A 16,166-nucleotide genomic window follows, 5' to 3' on the forward strand; every position below is an offset into this window, starting at 1 on the left:
AATAAGATCATTAAAAGTTCAGGGAGCATAATAATCCTTCTGGTTTTAAGAGTAAAAGTTTAGAAATACAGTTTCAGGGGGGCAGCTAGGTGGCACAGTGAGTAAGAGTGCCGCCCCAGAGCCGGGAGGACCCAGATCGGTTCCGGCCTCAGATACTTGACACCCACCCAAAAAAACTGGCTGTATAACCTTGGGCAAGTTACTTAACCACAATTACTTTAAAAAAAAAAAGAAATACAGTGTCAGGACTTGAGATTTAGGAGACTAGAGGTTTCATTATTAGCCTGTTTGTTAATGATAAGTACTTTGCTATGAGGGGAAATAAGGTAGAGGATAGAACACCAGACCTGGAGTCAGGAGTACTCATCTCCCTGAGTTCAAATCTGGCCTCAAACACTTACTAGCTGTGTGACCCTGGGCAAGTCACTTAACCCTGTTTGCCTTGTTTTCTTCATCTGTAAAATGGGCTGGACAAGGAAATGGTAAACCACTCCAGTATTGCTGCCAAGAAAACAGTATTGAAATGACTGAACAACAACGATAAAACTCTGATTGACTGATTACCTGATTTCCATGCTCAGCAGTCTGTAGCTCTTGGACAATTCTATAATGGTCTCCAGGGTTAATGAAAAGGAATGTTTAGAAGTGGAGGTAATTAGACTCCGTGGGCTGAGTCCTTCCTCACTGAAGTGAGTATTATCAGGTAAACTTAACCTTGCATAAAGTCTAGATCTAAGGTTGCAGGAGCCCTACCCTCATCCAGAAGGTTCATCTGAATTTGTGTAAAACTCCAACCTTTTAAAAGTGAACAGCTTACAGAAAACAGTGAATATGTGAAGAATTATTGAAGAATTATTTTCTTTATGGTGAGAAGGTGGAGTCTTATCAAATATGGAATTTGAGGAAGAGGAATTGGAATTTGTTTTAGCCTTAATGATGGGTTTGGTAAACTGTGATAAACCACTCCAAAGGGTTTTGGAGCCACAACTAGGGAGCCACAGGGTCAGGCTCTCATTAAGAACATCTCTTTCCTTTCCACTAATCCTGAGTGTGACTGTCACCCTGTGATAACGAAAACAGGGAAGGAGTCAGAAAGTCTTGCAGATAAAGTATATCTGCCTCTGCATGAGAGAGAGAGAGAAGGGGGGAGGGGGGAGGAAAGGGGAGGGAGGAGGGAGAGAGAGGGAGAGGGAGGGAGAGAGAGAGAGAGAGAGAGAGAGAGAGAGAGAGAGAGAGAGAGATAGAGAGAGAGAGAGAGAGAGAGAGAGAGAGAGAGAGAGAGAGAGAGAGAGAGAGAGAGAGAGAGAGAGAGAGTATTGGCAGAGAGAGGGAGTAAGGGAAGGTAGGGAATGACCAAGATATTTGCTCATCTGACTTCCCCCTTGGAGAAGAGATTTGCCCAATTAAGTAAGAGAGACTTCCTCCAATTTCCCCTAGGGAGGCAACAGGGTCTCAGATTCAACACACCCTGAAAGAGCCATATTACATCTGCAAAGAGGAGGGGTTTGTAGAGAGCCAGATCCTGCAGCTTAGGTCCCTGGAACTGAAGGAGACAGAGCTGGGACTCAAACCCAAGCCGCCTCCTTCCTCAGACCAGTGTTCTCTGCACAGCCCCCTCACTCTGCCTTTCCCAGTTGTCCCTCTTCCCTCCTCTTAGCCCTTTCATCTCCTTCTTCCTCTCCCTCACCCCTCTCCCCCTTTCTCTGTTTCTCCCTCTGCCATCCTTCTCCCTTAACTACCCATAATATGGAACTAAAGTGTATTTAGTAGAGGCAACAAACAATAAAACCTCTTTTATGTTCTATCTTCTCAAATTAAATAGTGAGTTAAATGTCTAAAGTGCTTTCTCTATCCTCCCCTTCCCGGTTCAATGAAATTGCTTTTTAAAATTTGTGTATAGCCTTAGAACGATTTCCCCCCAGTGGGTGAGTGGCTTGATAGTGTAAAGATAACCTTTATATTTTAAAGATAAAAGATATTGTAAAGAACCACCATTCTTCCACTGAGCCAGGTCTGTGCCTTTGGAATCATCCTAAATTCTTCCTTCTTCTTCACTGTTGTATCCAATCAATAGGCAATTCTTGTCCACCCCTCAACATTTCTTGCATCTCTCCTACCCTGTTCTCACATCATGACCTCCACTGCCCTAGAATGATGAAAGGATGACACTGAGATTTTAAAATGGCTGAAATGAATCACTGATTTTAGAACTGGGAAGGACCTTAGAGAGCAGCCAAGTGGAGTCATAACTAGGGTGGGGTTACTGGGGATTTGCCCCAAGGCAATAACATTTAGAGGTTGCTGGCAAAACTGACATTCTTCAGACACACAGAAACAACTGAGTTTAGTACCAAGTGAGCAAGAATTCAGTACAAAACCTATGAAAGGCCCCATGTTAATGATACAGATTAAACTTAATTTGTCCCACATCCCAAAGCAGTGGGTAGACAGTGTTATAGTCAGTAAGACCTGGAATTAATTTCCACCTCTTCTACATACTGGCTGTGTGGCTCAAGGAAAATCACTTAACCTCAAAGTCCTAAGATAACAAGGTCCAGCCAATACTGACATGCATTAGCAGAGGCAGATAACTCACCAAGAAGTCATCTTCCTCATCCCCCTCCCACTGGATTCTAGACTCTACCCTTGGCACTCTGATAGGTAAACTTTCACCGTATCTTGCTTTACTTCACTTCTTGGTCATTTCCCAACCATCCTGCTTGCTTTGGGTCATCTTCCACTCACTGGGTCTCCTTTGAGATCCCTTGTATTATCTTTTCTTCTCATTAGAATGTAAGCTCTCTGAAAGCAGGCTCTGTCTTTTTTTTGGGGGGGGGCAAGGCAACTGAGGTTAAGTGACTTGCCCAGGGTCACACAGCTAGTAAGTGTCAAGTGTCTGAGGTTGGATTTGAACTCAGGTCTTCCTGATTCCAGGGCCACTGAGCTACCTAGCAGCCCCTGGAAGGCTCTATCTCACTAGTTTGCATCCCTAGTACACAGTAGGCACTTAATGAATATTTTTTTCACTCATGTAGGCTCCCTATACCAATTAAATCAGAGTGAGCAAGATTAATGAGTTAAAATAAGCAGCTTCCAAATGTTGTTCTCCTTCCCCTGGGCAGATATGGTCCAGGTGAAGTCCTTTCCTCTCTCCCCAGCAATGTCCTTGCAGTGTCCCAATGGTTATCTTGTATCCAAATGAATTAGTCTTAAAAAGATGAATTGAGGTCACCCCCTGTGAAGTTTGCCCGAATAGAAAAATTTCTAGTTATACCTTCTTCATTTCACAAATGAGGAAACTGAGACCCAGAGAGTTGAAATAACTTTTCCAAGGTCACACAGGAAGTAAGTAGCAGAATCAAGACTTGAACCCAGATACTCTGACTCCAACCCTTGTGTTCTTTCTGATAGAACATGTGGTGTTATTGTTCAGTCCTTTCCAACTCTTCATGACCCCATTTGGGGTTTTCTTGGCAAAGATACTGGAGTGGTTTGCCATTTCCTTCTCCAGATCATTTTACAGATGAGGACACTAATGCAATTGGGGTTAAGTGACTTACCCAGGGTCACACAGCTAGTAAGTGTCTAAAGCTGGATTTGAACTCAGGAAGATGCGTCTTCCTGACTCCGGTTGTAGCACTCTATCCATTGGGCCTCTTAGTGGCCCCAGATACAGCATAATGGCTCTTAATTCTGTCCTTGACCCTTGTACTCTTTGTCCCATTCTAGTCACCACTAGTCTTTCTTCTAGACCTCAACAATACATTACTCTCACCATCTATCTTCTTTCATCTGAGAATAAGATGATCTTTCTCCTTGCCAATATCAACCCATTCTCATCTCCTCTAGCTTTCAGTTCTGATTGTCTTCTCTTTCTCCCTAATTTCCAAGCTTTTCTTATCTATGGGCTCCTTCCCTTCTACTCACAAATATGTCCAGGTTTCCCTGGTCCACTGACTTGCCCAGGGCCATACAGCCAACATATAGGAGAGGTGAAATTGATTCCAGGTCTTACGGACTTTAACACTGGCTTTTTATCCACTGCTTCAGGCTGCCTCTCACAGGCTCTGTACTGGATTCTTGCTCACTAGGTGCTAAGCTCAGTTGTTTCTATGCTGCTGAAGAATATCAGTTTTGCCAGCAACCTCTAAATATGTGCTGGAACCAGCTCATACTGGCTCCAAAGTTGATTGCTAAATTTTCTTTTCTTTCTTTCTTTTTTTTTTTTTTGAAGGGGAGAAGGCAGGGCAATTGGGGGTAAGTGATTTGCCCAAGGTCACACAGCTAGTAAGTGTTAAGTGTCTAAGATTGGATTTGAACTCAGGTCCTCCTGACTCCAGGGTTGGTGCTCTATTCACTATGCCATCTAGCCACCCTGATTGTTAAAATTTCAATGCAAGCAGTTCCACCTTAGAAATGGGCAAACTATCAATCAGGGTTTGATTTGTAGTTTTGTTAACTGTCTTGATTTTAAAAAGTGGTGGAGAAAACGTTAATGATGCAGATTAAACTTAAAAGTTATGTCCACTGTGTGACCTTGGGCAAGTCACTTAACCCCAATTGCCCTGCCCTTCTTCCTCAAAAAAAAGTTATGTCCAACATTTTTGGAGAGCCTATTGTTAATCATTTAGAAGCATATTCTTGCTCCCATTCTTAAAAAAAAGAGAGACAGAGCGGTACAAAGGAAAGAATTCTGGGCATGGAGTCAGGGTCTTCAATTCAAACACAGCTTTGCCATATGGTACTATGTAACCTTGGGGAAGCTATTTAGCCTCAGTTCCCTCATCTGTAAAATGGGAGGATTGTATTCTGAGATTCCTTCCAATTCTGTATCTACACTCTTATAAACTTTCATTTGACCCATCAACTCAGGGCATTACCCTAAATCTCTCTTTCCTGGCAGAATTTAAGTTCCTTGAGGGAAATGACTCTCAGTCTGCATTTCTACCGTCAGCACCTAGCACAGGGCCTGACTTTCAGAACACCTGCTAAGGAGTGGGGTCCCCTGCCAATAGGCCTAAAATCATTCATTTACCTTTTATCAGATTTCATTCCCAGCAAGTAATCTTCTAGTCTTTCATCTGGTTTTCTGAGTAAACTTTCTCACTATGAGGGGAGGGATGGAGGGAGGAAGAGAATAAAGTCAGTCAGTCAATTCACTAGCATTTGTTAATTGCCCATGACATGCCAGGCATGGAGTTAAGCGTTGGAAGAGGAAAGGGTGACTTGTAAGGGGTTGGAAGGCAGTAGTGTTAAATTTTGATCATTAGGTTAAGTCTCATTGCAAATTAATAAATTTATCATTCTTGATTTTTAAAGTAAGGGGTTTGGGAGGCAGTTGTGTTAAATTTTAATTATTAGGTCAAGTCTCATTAAAAATTAATAAACTTATCATTCTTGATTTTTAAATCAGCCACCTATGGACTGAGCTTTTTGTGAAGCCCTTCGATTTTAGGAGAGTAGATAACATTGTGATTTAAGAAGTTTGAATCTAGGAATTTATCCTAGACCAGATGTAACCACAAACCCCTCCAGGGCATCTAATAACTGATGACACTCACCAAGGTTGACACGTCCTTCTGCCAGGCTGTACTCATTAGGGCTGGCAGCTTTACTAGAAGCTGATACTTCAGCTTGCTACCTAGGATCAGAGATTTAAATTTGGAAGTCACCTTAATCCAACCTCCTCATTTTAGAGATGAGGAAACAGAGATTCAGAGAGTGACTTTGCCAGGGTCACTCAGTGGCAGAATCATGATGTGAGACTAGGCCAGGGGTGGGAAACCTGCAGCCTCCAGGCCACTGTCATGTAATTTTCAGACTCATATACATATACACAAAGACATAACATAGTGATACAGGCAGACACACACTCTAAAGAGTTCCAAGGCTGTATGGTTTGCTGGACAGTAGAGAGTATGGATGAATAGATGGATCAGCTGGAAGCTAGGTGGGGCTGAGTAAGTTAGTGGAATGAATTACAGAAAATGAGTTGTGTAATCAGCAAAAATTCACAGGGGCTTTGTGAAAAAGATGGAAAGCATATGAAAGAGTATCATTTCCCTTGACCCCTCCCCCAAATTTTTTTCCAAAAACTTTCTGTGAGTTATAGTTTTCATTAGCTGATTGATTTATTAATTAGATAATTTATTAAATATCCACTATGTGCAAAATGTGGCAGCTAGATGGCACAGTAGATAGACTGCCAGGCTTGGAGTCAGGAGGACCTGAGTTCAAATCTGGCCTCAGACACTTACTAGTTGTGTGACCCTGAACAAGTCACTTAACTGTTTGCCTCAGTTTCCTTATCTGTAAAATGAGATGGAGAAGAAAATGACAAACCACTCCAGTATCTTTGCCAAGAAAACCCCAAATGGGGTCATGAAGAGTTGGACATGACTGAAATGACCAAATAACAACGACAATGAGCAAAGTATTAAACTAAAGTATCAGAACATAATTTGTGTAATATTTAAGCAGTTTTAAATTATGATTAGAAAACCTAGTTAGCACGTTTCCCAGACTTGGACCACATCTGGTTTTGAAGGTATAGTATTCCCTGGCTCCTTCACAATTGGCTAAAAAAATTTTTCCTCTCAGGACTTTGCCATGGTCAAGGATTCCCTGTGGGGGAACTCTCTCCACCAGAGCATTACTTATCTATGACTTGGTAGCTAAATGCTAAGGCAGAAGTGAACCAAAGTCAGTCAATCAGTGAATGAGGACTTGAGTTCTGTGGCTCAGCCACTTACTACTTGTATGATCTTAGGAAAATCACCTAACCTCCTTGGGATTCAATTTCTTCAACTGTAAAATGAAGGGATTGGACCAGATAACCTGGAAGGTCCTTCCATCTTCAAACCTGTGATTCTAGAGAGTTGCCTGGCCCACATTAAGATTAAGTGAGCTGCCCAGGGACATGTAGTTATTAAGCACTCTAACTGCCATACAGACTTGCTTTAACACTAGGATCTAAGAAAGCAGCATGGTGCAGTAGAGTGAGCCCTAAGTTTGGAGTCAGAGGCTGTGGATTTGAAGACTTACTCTGCTATTTGCTGCCTGTGTGACCTTGGGGAAAGAATTCAACCTTTCATTCCCCATCTGCAAAATGGTAAAATGGTGACATTTTGCAGAAGATATATTTTAAAGTCCCTTATGTCCTCAAATCAATGATCCTATAATATACCTTTTAAATTAATCTATTTTCATGTTGGTCAGGCAACCACATCTTTTAAATTATTCAGAGGTAAGCCAAAGACAGTGGGGCAAATAGCCCATTTAAAAAATCCACAGCCTATATTTCCCAAGAAAGAGTCCTAAAACATCACTCCTATTTTAGTCAATTGAAAAAAAAGTTTTTATCACTTTCCAAAGTTTTAAAAACTCTTAAAGATGGTTATTACTCCTTAACTACATCTGTATTTCTGTCTTTCCATATGTATGTGTGTATGTATGTAGATATAGATGTATACATATATGTATGTTTACACACATATGTATGTGTATGTGTACTAGATTCCCTCATAACTAACAATGAACTGTGTTTTTCTACCTTGGGATCAGGGTAGAGGATGGACCTGTGGTTGCCTCAGTATAATAGAGATCTCTGAGGGAGCCACCTCCCTCTACCAGTCAATGCAGAGTGGCATTTTATTGTCTTATAGCACCTTTTTTTGTGTTACGGACAATTTTGGCAGTCTAGGGAAACCTGTGGACCTCTTCTCAGAAAAAATGTTTTTTAAGCACATAAAACAAAATATATAGGATAAAAGAAAAACAACGTTATCAAAATATTAAACATTTTCTCTAATTCAGAATCATTGTTCCAGAGAATTGCCTAGGACACGAAGTGATTTGGCCAGAGTCATATAGTATTGTAAGTGCTACTTGAACTGAGGTTTTCCTCTCTTTAAGAAGGGTTCTCTATAGACTCAACCACTTTGCCTCTCCATCATGGGAGCCAATAATCATAAAATGCATTAAAACAAAGTTTGATGGAGCAAATCGATGCCACATGGAGACAACTGATATGTTACGTGAATGGAATATAATTTATTATCATTAAGAACATGAATATAAATATGCTTGTCTTTTCTATTTCAAGTCCATCCTGACAAAGGCATCCTTAGAAATGACTTGCACTAATGTCAATCAGTACCAGATACCTAAGAAATTGACTGATGCATAAAAGGGCACTAAGAGATAAGCAGAGGCACATAAAATTAGCCCTATTGTCATTCACCCCTTCCTCTCTCTTATCTACTTTCACATACATTACACTAAGAGCCTCCCTCATTTCTGTGCTACCACCTTTGGCTTCCAAGTCTTAGCTTCCTTCTCATAATGTCTCTTCTTTTAACCTATTTTTTGCCCTAGAATTTTAAGAATGACTTATGTAAGACTTGGGGCATCTAGCTGGTACTGTAGATGGAGCCAGGTCTGGAGTCAGGAAAACCTAGATTCAAATCCAACCTCAGACACTTACTAGCTGTGTGAACCTGGACAAGTCACTTAATCCTGTTTGCCTCAGTTTCCTCATCTGTAAAATGAGCTGGAAAAGGAAATGTCAAACCACTCCAGTATCTTTGTCAAGAAAACCCCATTTGGGGTCATGAAGAGTCAAACACGACTCAACAGCAACAACAATAATATGTAAGACTTGACAGTTTTCCAAGCTTTTCCATCTCTGTCAGAAAACTGCCACGCTGGGAGAACTTTACTTGACAGTTCAGACTTTCTGAATAGCATAATAATTACAGCAGGACAAGCAGCCTGGGCAATGTAACATAGCTCTATATTCCCAAAAAGGAGCATAGGGAGGGTGGGCGGAGCAACATAGCAGACACAGACTTCCTGCTTTAAATCTACAATCCTAAGAAACTGCCAGAACATACAGGGACCCACGCTAATAATTTTTACAATCGGTGAGAAACTAATTTTAACACATCTGCCTCTTGGCAGCAGCTGCTTCTGTCTTCTCAGTCCCCTAAGTTACCAAGTTCTGTCAGAGGGCTGAGGATTCGATCCTCCCTCAGTTACAGAGAGTGGGAACAGAGGTGCTTAAAGTTACAGGTAAGCTCAAGCCACGGGCTAGGTTTAGGCCAAACACTACAAATCACTAATTATGCTTTGCATTGTTCATTCTGCTTTTTTGGCTCAATCAACGAAATGACTAGGAAGAGGCTAAGAATGAGTTTAAAGACTTTTCTATCTTAAAGAAATCATCTGTGCTCGCGATTTGCTTGGGCAGAGTGGAGAAGTGATTTGAAGAAGGGTGGAGCAGAGCTGCAATGTGAAGGGAAAAGAAATACCCACCAGGGACCTACTTTTGTAATGCACATTCCATTTTCTCTCCCTCATGTAACTGGGTTCGTGTTTTTTTTAATTCCTTCCACATTTCCTGTAGTAATTGTCAAATATTTGGCTTCTGACTTCACTTGTTCTTGGAGGCCAGAGCCCCCTGGGAATTTAGTATTGTTTATTTTCTGAAAATAGACCTCAGAGTTCCTGGGGGATGAGTGAAGGAGTTCCCGGGGTGCAGGGTCTGTCTATTTGTTCCCAAAGACAGGAAAGGGGCCTCAAAGTTCAAAGGAAACATTTGCAAGAAAAGCTCTGAAATACTTTCACTGATAATCCTGGAGCCCCAAAGCAAGTACCAGATACATCACTAACATTCGTGCAGTCTGAGTTTAAGGGATCATTTTCATTCTGGTACTTTAGAGGATATAAATCTGCCCCTGTTAACGTCTCAGATGTGAATACTTAGCTAGAGAGAGGGGCAGGAAGGGAAACAATTTCAGGGAAATCGTGTAACTCACTTCAGAAAGAGAACTTTTTTTCACCCCAGGAGAAAGAGAGACATTTTCTTCCATTTCAGCCTAGCGTTTTCTTTGTGGGCAGATAGTATTGGCGGGCGGTTGGGGGTGGGGGAGTGGAGAAGGAAGGCTTCCCCATTGAGAGGGCAGCTCTAGACGCATTTTGGAAATCCGCAGCAATGTGGGACACCCCCTCCGGTCTCTGTTGGATTCTGGTGGCTCTCTCCCCCTTCCAGACCCCACTCCCTCCATGTTAATGCTGTGTGTGTGCGCGCGCGCGAGTGCCTGTCTTCCTCTGCCCAGCCGACTTTTCGCCGATTTAGGGTTTATACTAAACTTTCGCAGGAGGAGGAGGGTCACACGCAGCCCAGGGGCCACTCGCTCAATCCTCTTCCCACCACCCCCTCCCCACTTTACTTCTCCCAAGTCTGCTGCAGCCCTAGGGTTAGCCCGGGGCGGTGCAGCCAGCCGCAGGAATGACCCGGCTGCTGCGGCTCCAGTAACCCAGTCGGACTGGGGGGCAGCTCACATACCTCAGCGTGGACCCAGGCGATGGCCACCAGGGCGAGCACTGGCAGGCTTTTCCAGATCTGCGAAAGAGAGAGCATCATGGGGAGACTGGTGTGTGGCGGGGTGGGGGTAGAGAAAGAGAAGAAGAAATGCAGCTTTCCCCCCACTCTCCAGTTCCCACCCTGCAAACTTCCTCCCGCTGCCCCTTTCTGTCCTTTCTCCTCTCCGGGATCTCCTCTGAGCCCAGCTACCCCCGGACCCTGGGCCCGCCAGCCGTGAGGTCGGCGCCCCGCCAGCTCCCTCACCATCCTGGGGCTCCTTGGGTCCCGGGCGGACGGCGCAAAGCAGAGGCAGGAGGCGAGCCCACTCGGGCCAGGCAGAGGGAAGTGAAGGTGGGATCTTTGCTTTTTCTTCTGCCTCTAGAGGAAATCTGATCGGGGCTCCAGGGGAGGAGAAACTCTGTTCCACCCTCCGCCTCCCCATTAAGACCCCTCCCTTCCTGACTGCCACCCTGCGGAGCTCCTCCCTATCCTCCTCCCCCCATCAGCATCAGCTGCCCCCACAGCTCTCTGATCCCTCTCCCTCTTTCCCTCCTCCTTCCCTCCCCCCCCACACCCCCCAGCCTCAGTGATTTCGTTGCTTACCCCTTCGTTCTCCTGTCTCTCTCCTTCCCTCCCCTTACCCAACTCATCCCCGTCCCTGAAGCTCCCGAACCCCAAAAGAGACTCCTGCGTGGGTGGGTGAGGGTGCTGCTAATAGCAACAAAGCAGAAGGAGGGGAGAGCTGGTGAGGAAGGGGACCCGAAGCTGAGAAGCCCTCCTCCCCCTACATCCTCCCCCCTCCCGAGTCTCCTGCTGCAACCTTGCTCCCCCATCCCGGGGCGCCTGCAGAGGCAGCCAGGTGGGCGGTACCCGAGGGTACTGGAAACCCCGGCAGCGGGGAGGAGACAGGGGAGAGTAGCCTTTGGAAGGGGCGGGAGAGTGGTGCCTGTCGACTTAAGGGAACGATTGAGGGAGGGGGAGAAGAGGCTTCTCTGCAGCTGGGGGCAAAGTGGGAAGAGGGGCCTCTGCAGTGGGTCTTGGGAGGTGCCCCTGAAAATGGACTGTGAAGAGGTAGAGGGAGAGTGGAGTGGGAGAGTGGGAGTGGAGAGGCCGGAGAACAGCTCTGTAGCTAGTTTGGGGGCTGAATGGAGACCCGGTTTTCCCTCCCTTAATTGTGGATCTCCTGAGGAAAAGGTGAAAATCTCTCCTACTGTACTTACTATGCCATCTTGAAAGAGCTCTAACATTTAACCACCTCACCAACACAACTCTTTTTAACCTTTCCCTCCACTTTCAGAAAGCCCTCTCTCCCACTCTGTAAGCCAACCATCTACCTGTGCCCTTAAGCTTACGCCCTTCTGGCCCCTTCGGGACTTTGTTTCCCCAATTAAGCCAACCCCTCCAGCATCTGCCATGGCTCCCTCTCCACCAGCTCCGTTTCCTCTGCCTTGCACAGTCCTTTATTTAAACAACAGCAACAACAGATCCCTCACTTGGCCCTGCTGTCATATCTAGTCCGGTGTACCTAATTTTCCCTGTCAAAACCTTTCAACCAGTTTCCTGTTTCTTCTCTCTCCTGAATATCTTTGCAATGTTTCCATTGTGTTCCTGAAACTGCTCTTTTAAAGGTAGTGATGATCTCACTGTCTAATCCTCATTCTCCTTCCTGTCTTAGTTGCACTGGACTGTCAATCAATCAACAGACATATATTCCATGCTAAAGTCTGTGATGGAGAATAAAAACAGAATAAAGCAAAGTCCTTGCCCTCCTTAAGTTTACAATCTAGAGAAAGATATATGTGTCTACAATACAAGGTCATGTATAAGGGTCATCTGAGTACTATGATAATAAATACTCTAGGTAGTTACTCAATAAAAAATGTTGAATAAAAAAAATTGAGAGTTCAAAGGAGGGTGATTTTAGTTGGGATGATAAGGAAAGGTTTCACAATGGATTTGCCACTGTCAACTCCATTCTTTTTGAAAAGCTCCATTCCTTTGGTTACTGTGATGCTATATTATCCTGATTTTCCTACTATTCTTATTTTATTTCTTTAGTGACTCCTCCTTATCCCATTGTCTTTGCACTGTGCTTTTTCCCTGAGGTTCAGTCTTTGATCCTCTGACTTCTCTGCCTCACTATATTCTCTCCCTTTGAGATGACATCGATTCATGGGGTCATCATCTCTATGGTAAAGTCTACCAAATGTAGAGGCAGTATAGTATAGGGCAAGCATGACTGAAAAAAAAGAGTTGAAAAATCTGAGCTTCATCCCAGTTCCACTTTCTTCCTAGCTGTATGACTTTGCACAAGTCACTCAACCTTTAAAGAGTTTGGGTTTCTCACTAATACATTGCTGGTGGAGTTGTGAACTGATTCAACCATTCTGGAGAGCAATCTGGAACTTATGCCCAAAGGGCTATAAGTAACTTCACATCCTTTGACCCACCAATACCACTTCTAGGGTTGTATCCCAAAGAGATCATAGAAGCAGGAGGAAGACCCATATGTACAAAAATATTTAAAGCAGCTCTTTTTGTGGTGGCAAAGAATTGGAAATTAAGGGGATGCCCATCAATTGGGGAATGGCTAAACAAGTTATGGTATATGAATGTAATGGAATACTACTGCGCCATAAGAAATGAGGAGCAGATGGACTTCATATTTACCTGGAGAGGTTTATACAAACTGATGCTAAGTGAGAAGAGCAGGACCAGGAGAAATTTGTACACAATTACAAACACAGCATATGTGTGACAACCAACTTTGATAGACTGGACTCTTCTCAGCAATGCAGAGCTATAAGTCAACTCCAAAAGACTCATGATGGAGAGAGATGTCTGCATTTAGAGAAAGAATTAAAAAGAACAGAGTTTGAATGCAGATTGAAGCAAATTACCTGCTTTCTTTCTTTTTCTTGTTTGGTTTTGTTTCCTCTTTCCATTGTTCATTCCATCCGATACAAGCCTTCTTTATAACCTGACTAATGTCTAATGTGAAAGTATCTGCAGATCCTATAGTTGACTGTATGCTGCCATGGGGGAGTGGGGGAGAAGAAAATTTGAAACTCAAAACTGCGGAACTGAATCTTGTAAACTAAAAGTAAACAAACAAATTAATAAAGACAAAAAAAATTTAAAAAAATTTTTGGATTTCTTTATCTGTACAGTGGAGATAATAATATTCATCATTACCTAACTTATGGAGTTGTCTTGGATCAAATGAAATAAGCATGACAATTTTAATATAACTGTTATCTGTCTATAACTTATAGTTTTAGAGAGTTCCTTGAAGTTTAGAGAGGTTAAGTCACTGCCTTGAAGTCACACAGCTAGTAAATGTCAAAGATCGGATTTGAGCCCAGATCTTTCTGATTTAATGAGAATCATAATAATAGCTGACATTTATATAGTGCTTATAGAATCCAATTCACATGAAAGTCAAGATGCCACTTTTGGGAAGTAATTGGTCTTCTTCCAGAATGAAGAACCAGCAACAAAGCACTTTGCAAATGTAAAGACCAACAATAGTAAACCACTTCGGCCCAAAGACAGTGGGACACTGTACCCACTTTTCTTAAGGGGCCCTTCTGTTAATGGTCCCATTTTCTTAGTCAAGCTAGGTTTATTCCTCAGAGATTCTGGCCTCTACTAAGAGGAGAGCTAGGATCCCTTTTGACACAGTCAATCCCCCCACCTCCACCCTAGTCTGGTACCCAGGGACAAATCAGTTACAGTTTAGGATTAAGCTCACATCTAGGATTTCCCCTAAAGGGGGGAATAGAAAGGTACTTAGTGCACAATATAGGCTAGTCATAGGACACGTTTTTTGTTATTGAGTTTTTTTTTCCCTACAAACAAAAGAAATGCTAAAAAAAAAAAACTAAAAGAATCTCACAATCATTTATAGTAAGACTGAAAGTAAAAAAGAGACAGTGTTAACCACTGTTGTACCACGTTGGGAGGCTGAACATTCAAACCATCTAAACATGAAGGAACTTGTAAAACTGTTAATTAAACATTTACTATTTCACCTTGGTTCTGCACTGTCCTATTCATAGCCCATGTCTTCTGGAGAGCAGAGCTTCAGCTCTTCCACTTGGTGGTGGGGGGTTTTCTGATGTAGCTCTTCCCTTGCCACTGGTCAGCTTCTCTCATTGGAACCAGTACCTAAAATCACAAAGTCATTCCTAAGCCTGGACACATCCTCCTACAGAACAATGTGCAGTCACTTACTCAGGAAAGGCAACATAAAGCAACAAAGACAGCCATTGGACCAGGTTTGAACTCCATTGGTCAAATCCAAATTCCACATAGACTTGGCCAAGAGGTGGAAGTTAAGAGTAAGTCTTGTCCTTCACCTAGAGACAAAACACACTAATTGCCACAAGAAAGAGACAAACAGCTAGAAGTTGTTTCTCATTTTAATTGACACAGCTGGCCCTGTCCCCCTTTGCCAAAATCATAAAACAAGATATTTTCTGCATGGTACCAAAATGGGCTGGGCCTGGAGTCAGAAAGTCCTGAATTCAAATTTGGCCTCAGACACTTATTAGCTGTGTGACCCTGGGAGAGTCACTTAGCTCTGTTAGCCTCAGTTTCCTCATCTGTCAAATGAACTGGAGAACAAAATGGCCAACCACTCCAATATCTCTGTCAAGAAAACCTCAAATGAGTCATGAAGAGTCTGAAAAGACTAAACAAAAATGAAAATGATACCAAAGCAATGAATCTAATTTCTGAGCCACTAGAGGCAGTCAGGAAGTTCATCTTCTCTGATGTACTCAAGTGCTGAGTAACTGAGTCCCTACAATCCCCAGAAGTTTCCATTGGACCTTTAGGTGCATGGTCCTTGGGATGGTCCTATGGGCCAATTCATACTCTACAAAAGCACTAAATAAGACTCCACAAATGTTTATCGTGGTGCAGAGGAGACTTTAGGCTATTAACATCTACATCAGCAGAGCCTCTCTCAAGCCCTGCTACAATGGAAGGGCTTTGAATGGAAAGGCCTTAGCCAGAGCCTCTCTTTATCTGAAGACCAGTCTAGCTAGGTTGAGGGAGGCTCGTTATCAGAGAGCTGACCATCAAGAGGTAAACAGATTTTTGCCTGTAGCAGCTCATGTTGTTCATGTGAGTCCACTAAAGCATGAAAGGATTGCAATCTGTGTTGGTGAAAAGAAGTGATCGCATGTATAAAGTCATGGATATTTTGAAGTCTTCAAGTATGTAAACAAAAGTTACTTAAATTATGGCTTCTCACACTAGCTCTAGGTGCATGCCTCCAGCTGTCTACAGATCATCTCTACATGGATGTCTTACTGTCATCCCAACTGAAAATATCCCAAACTGATCTTATCACTTTCCGGCTGTCCCCTCTGGGCTTTGCTTCTGACTTGCCTTTCTGTGGCACTATGCTTCGGCTGCAGCCTCATGCTGGAACTTCATCACCTGGGGCTTCTTCACCCTAAAATATCCATCTACATCTGTGATCTTTTCACCCCTCCACTCTGCTGGCCCACATGTCCCATTGGTGAGTTCTTCCCAGGGCTTCCATTTTGGGAGGGTCCCAGGTCAGTCAATCTTTATTCTCCTCCCTGCTTTGCTTCTGACTTTCTGGCCTTGGACACCATGCTCTCACTTGAGTACCTCCTCCCTTCACCCCCGCCTCTGCTTTTCAGTTTCCCCTTATGTGTTATCTTCTTCCATTAGAATGTAAGCCCTCTGAGGGTAGGGACTATCTTTTTGCTTGTAATTTTCCACCCCCACACCCCAGCCCTAAGCAATGCCTAATACACAT

General features: G+C 43.4%; 1 protein-coding gene across 1 annotated transcript in view; it reads right to left on the bottom strand.

Moving 5' to 3' along the window:
- The window catches only part of FSTL1 (follistatin like 1), a 104,556-nt gene extending 93,733 nt beyond the window's left edge, over positions 1-10,823 (bottom strand). Inside the window, 3 exon segments of the mRNA XM_069069994.1 lie at positions 10,349-10,405; positions 10,631-10,676; positions 10,678-10,823. Coding sequence (XP_068926095.1) covers positions 10,349-10,405; positions 10,631-10,676; positions 10,678-10,808 — 234 coding nt within the window. The 5' untranslated portion in view covers positions 10,809-10,823.
- Between the last annotated feature and the right edge of the window lie 5,343 nt (positions 10,824-16,166).

Source organism: Petaurus breviceps, unplaced genomic scaffold (assembly GCF_028583685.1).
Source record: "Petaurus breviceps papuanus isolate PSGF00001 unplaced genomic scaffold, PetGlider_PUasm1.0 90792, whole genome shotgun sequence".
Classification (NCBI taxonomy): Eukaryota; Metazoa; Chordata; class Mammalia; order Diprotodontia; family Petauridae; genus Petaurus; species Petaurus breviceps.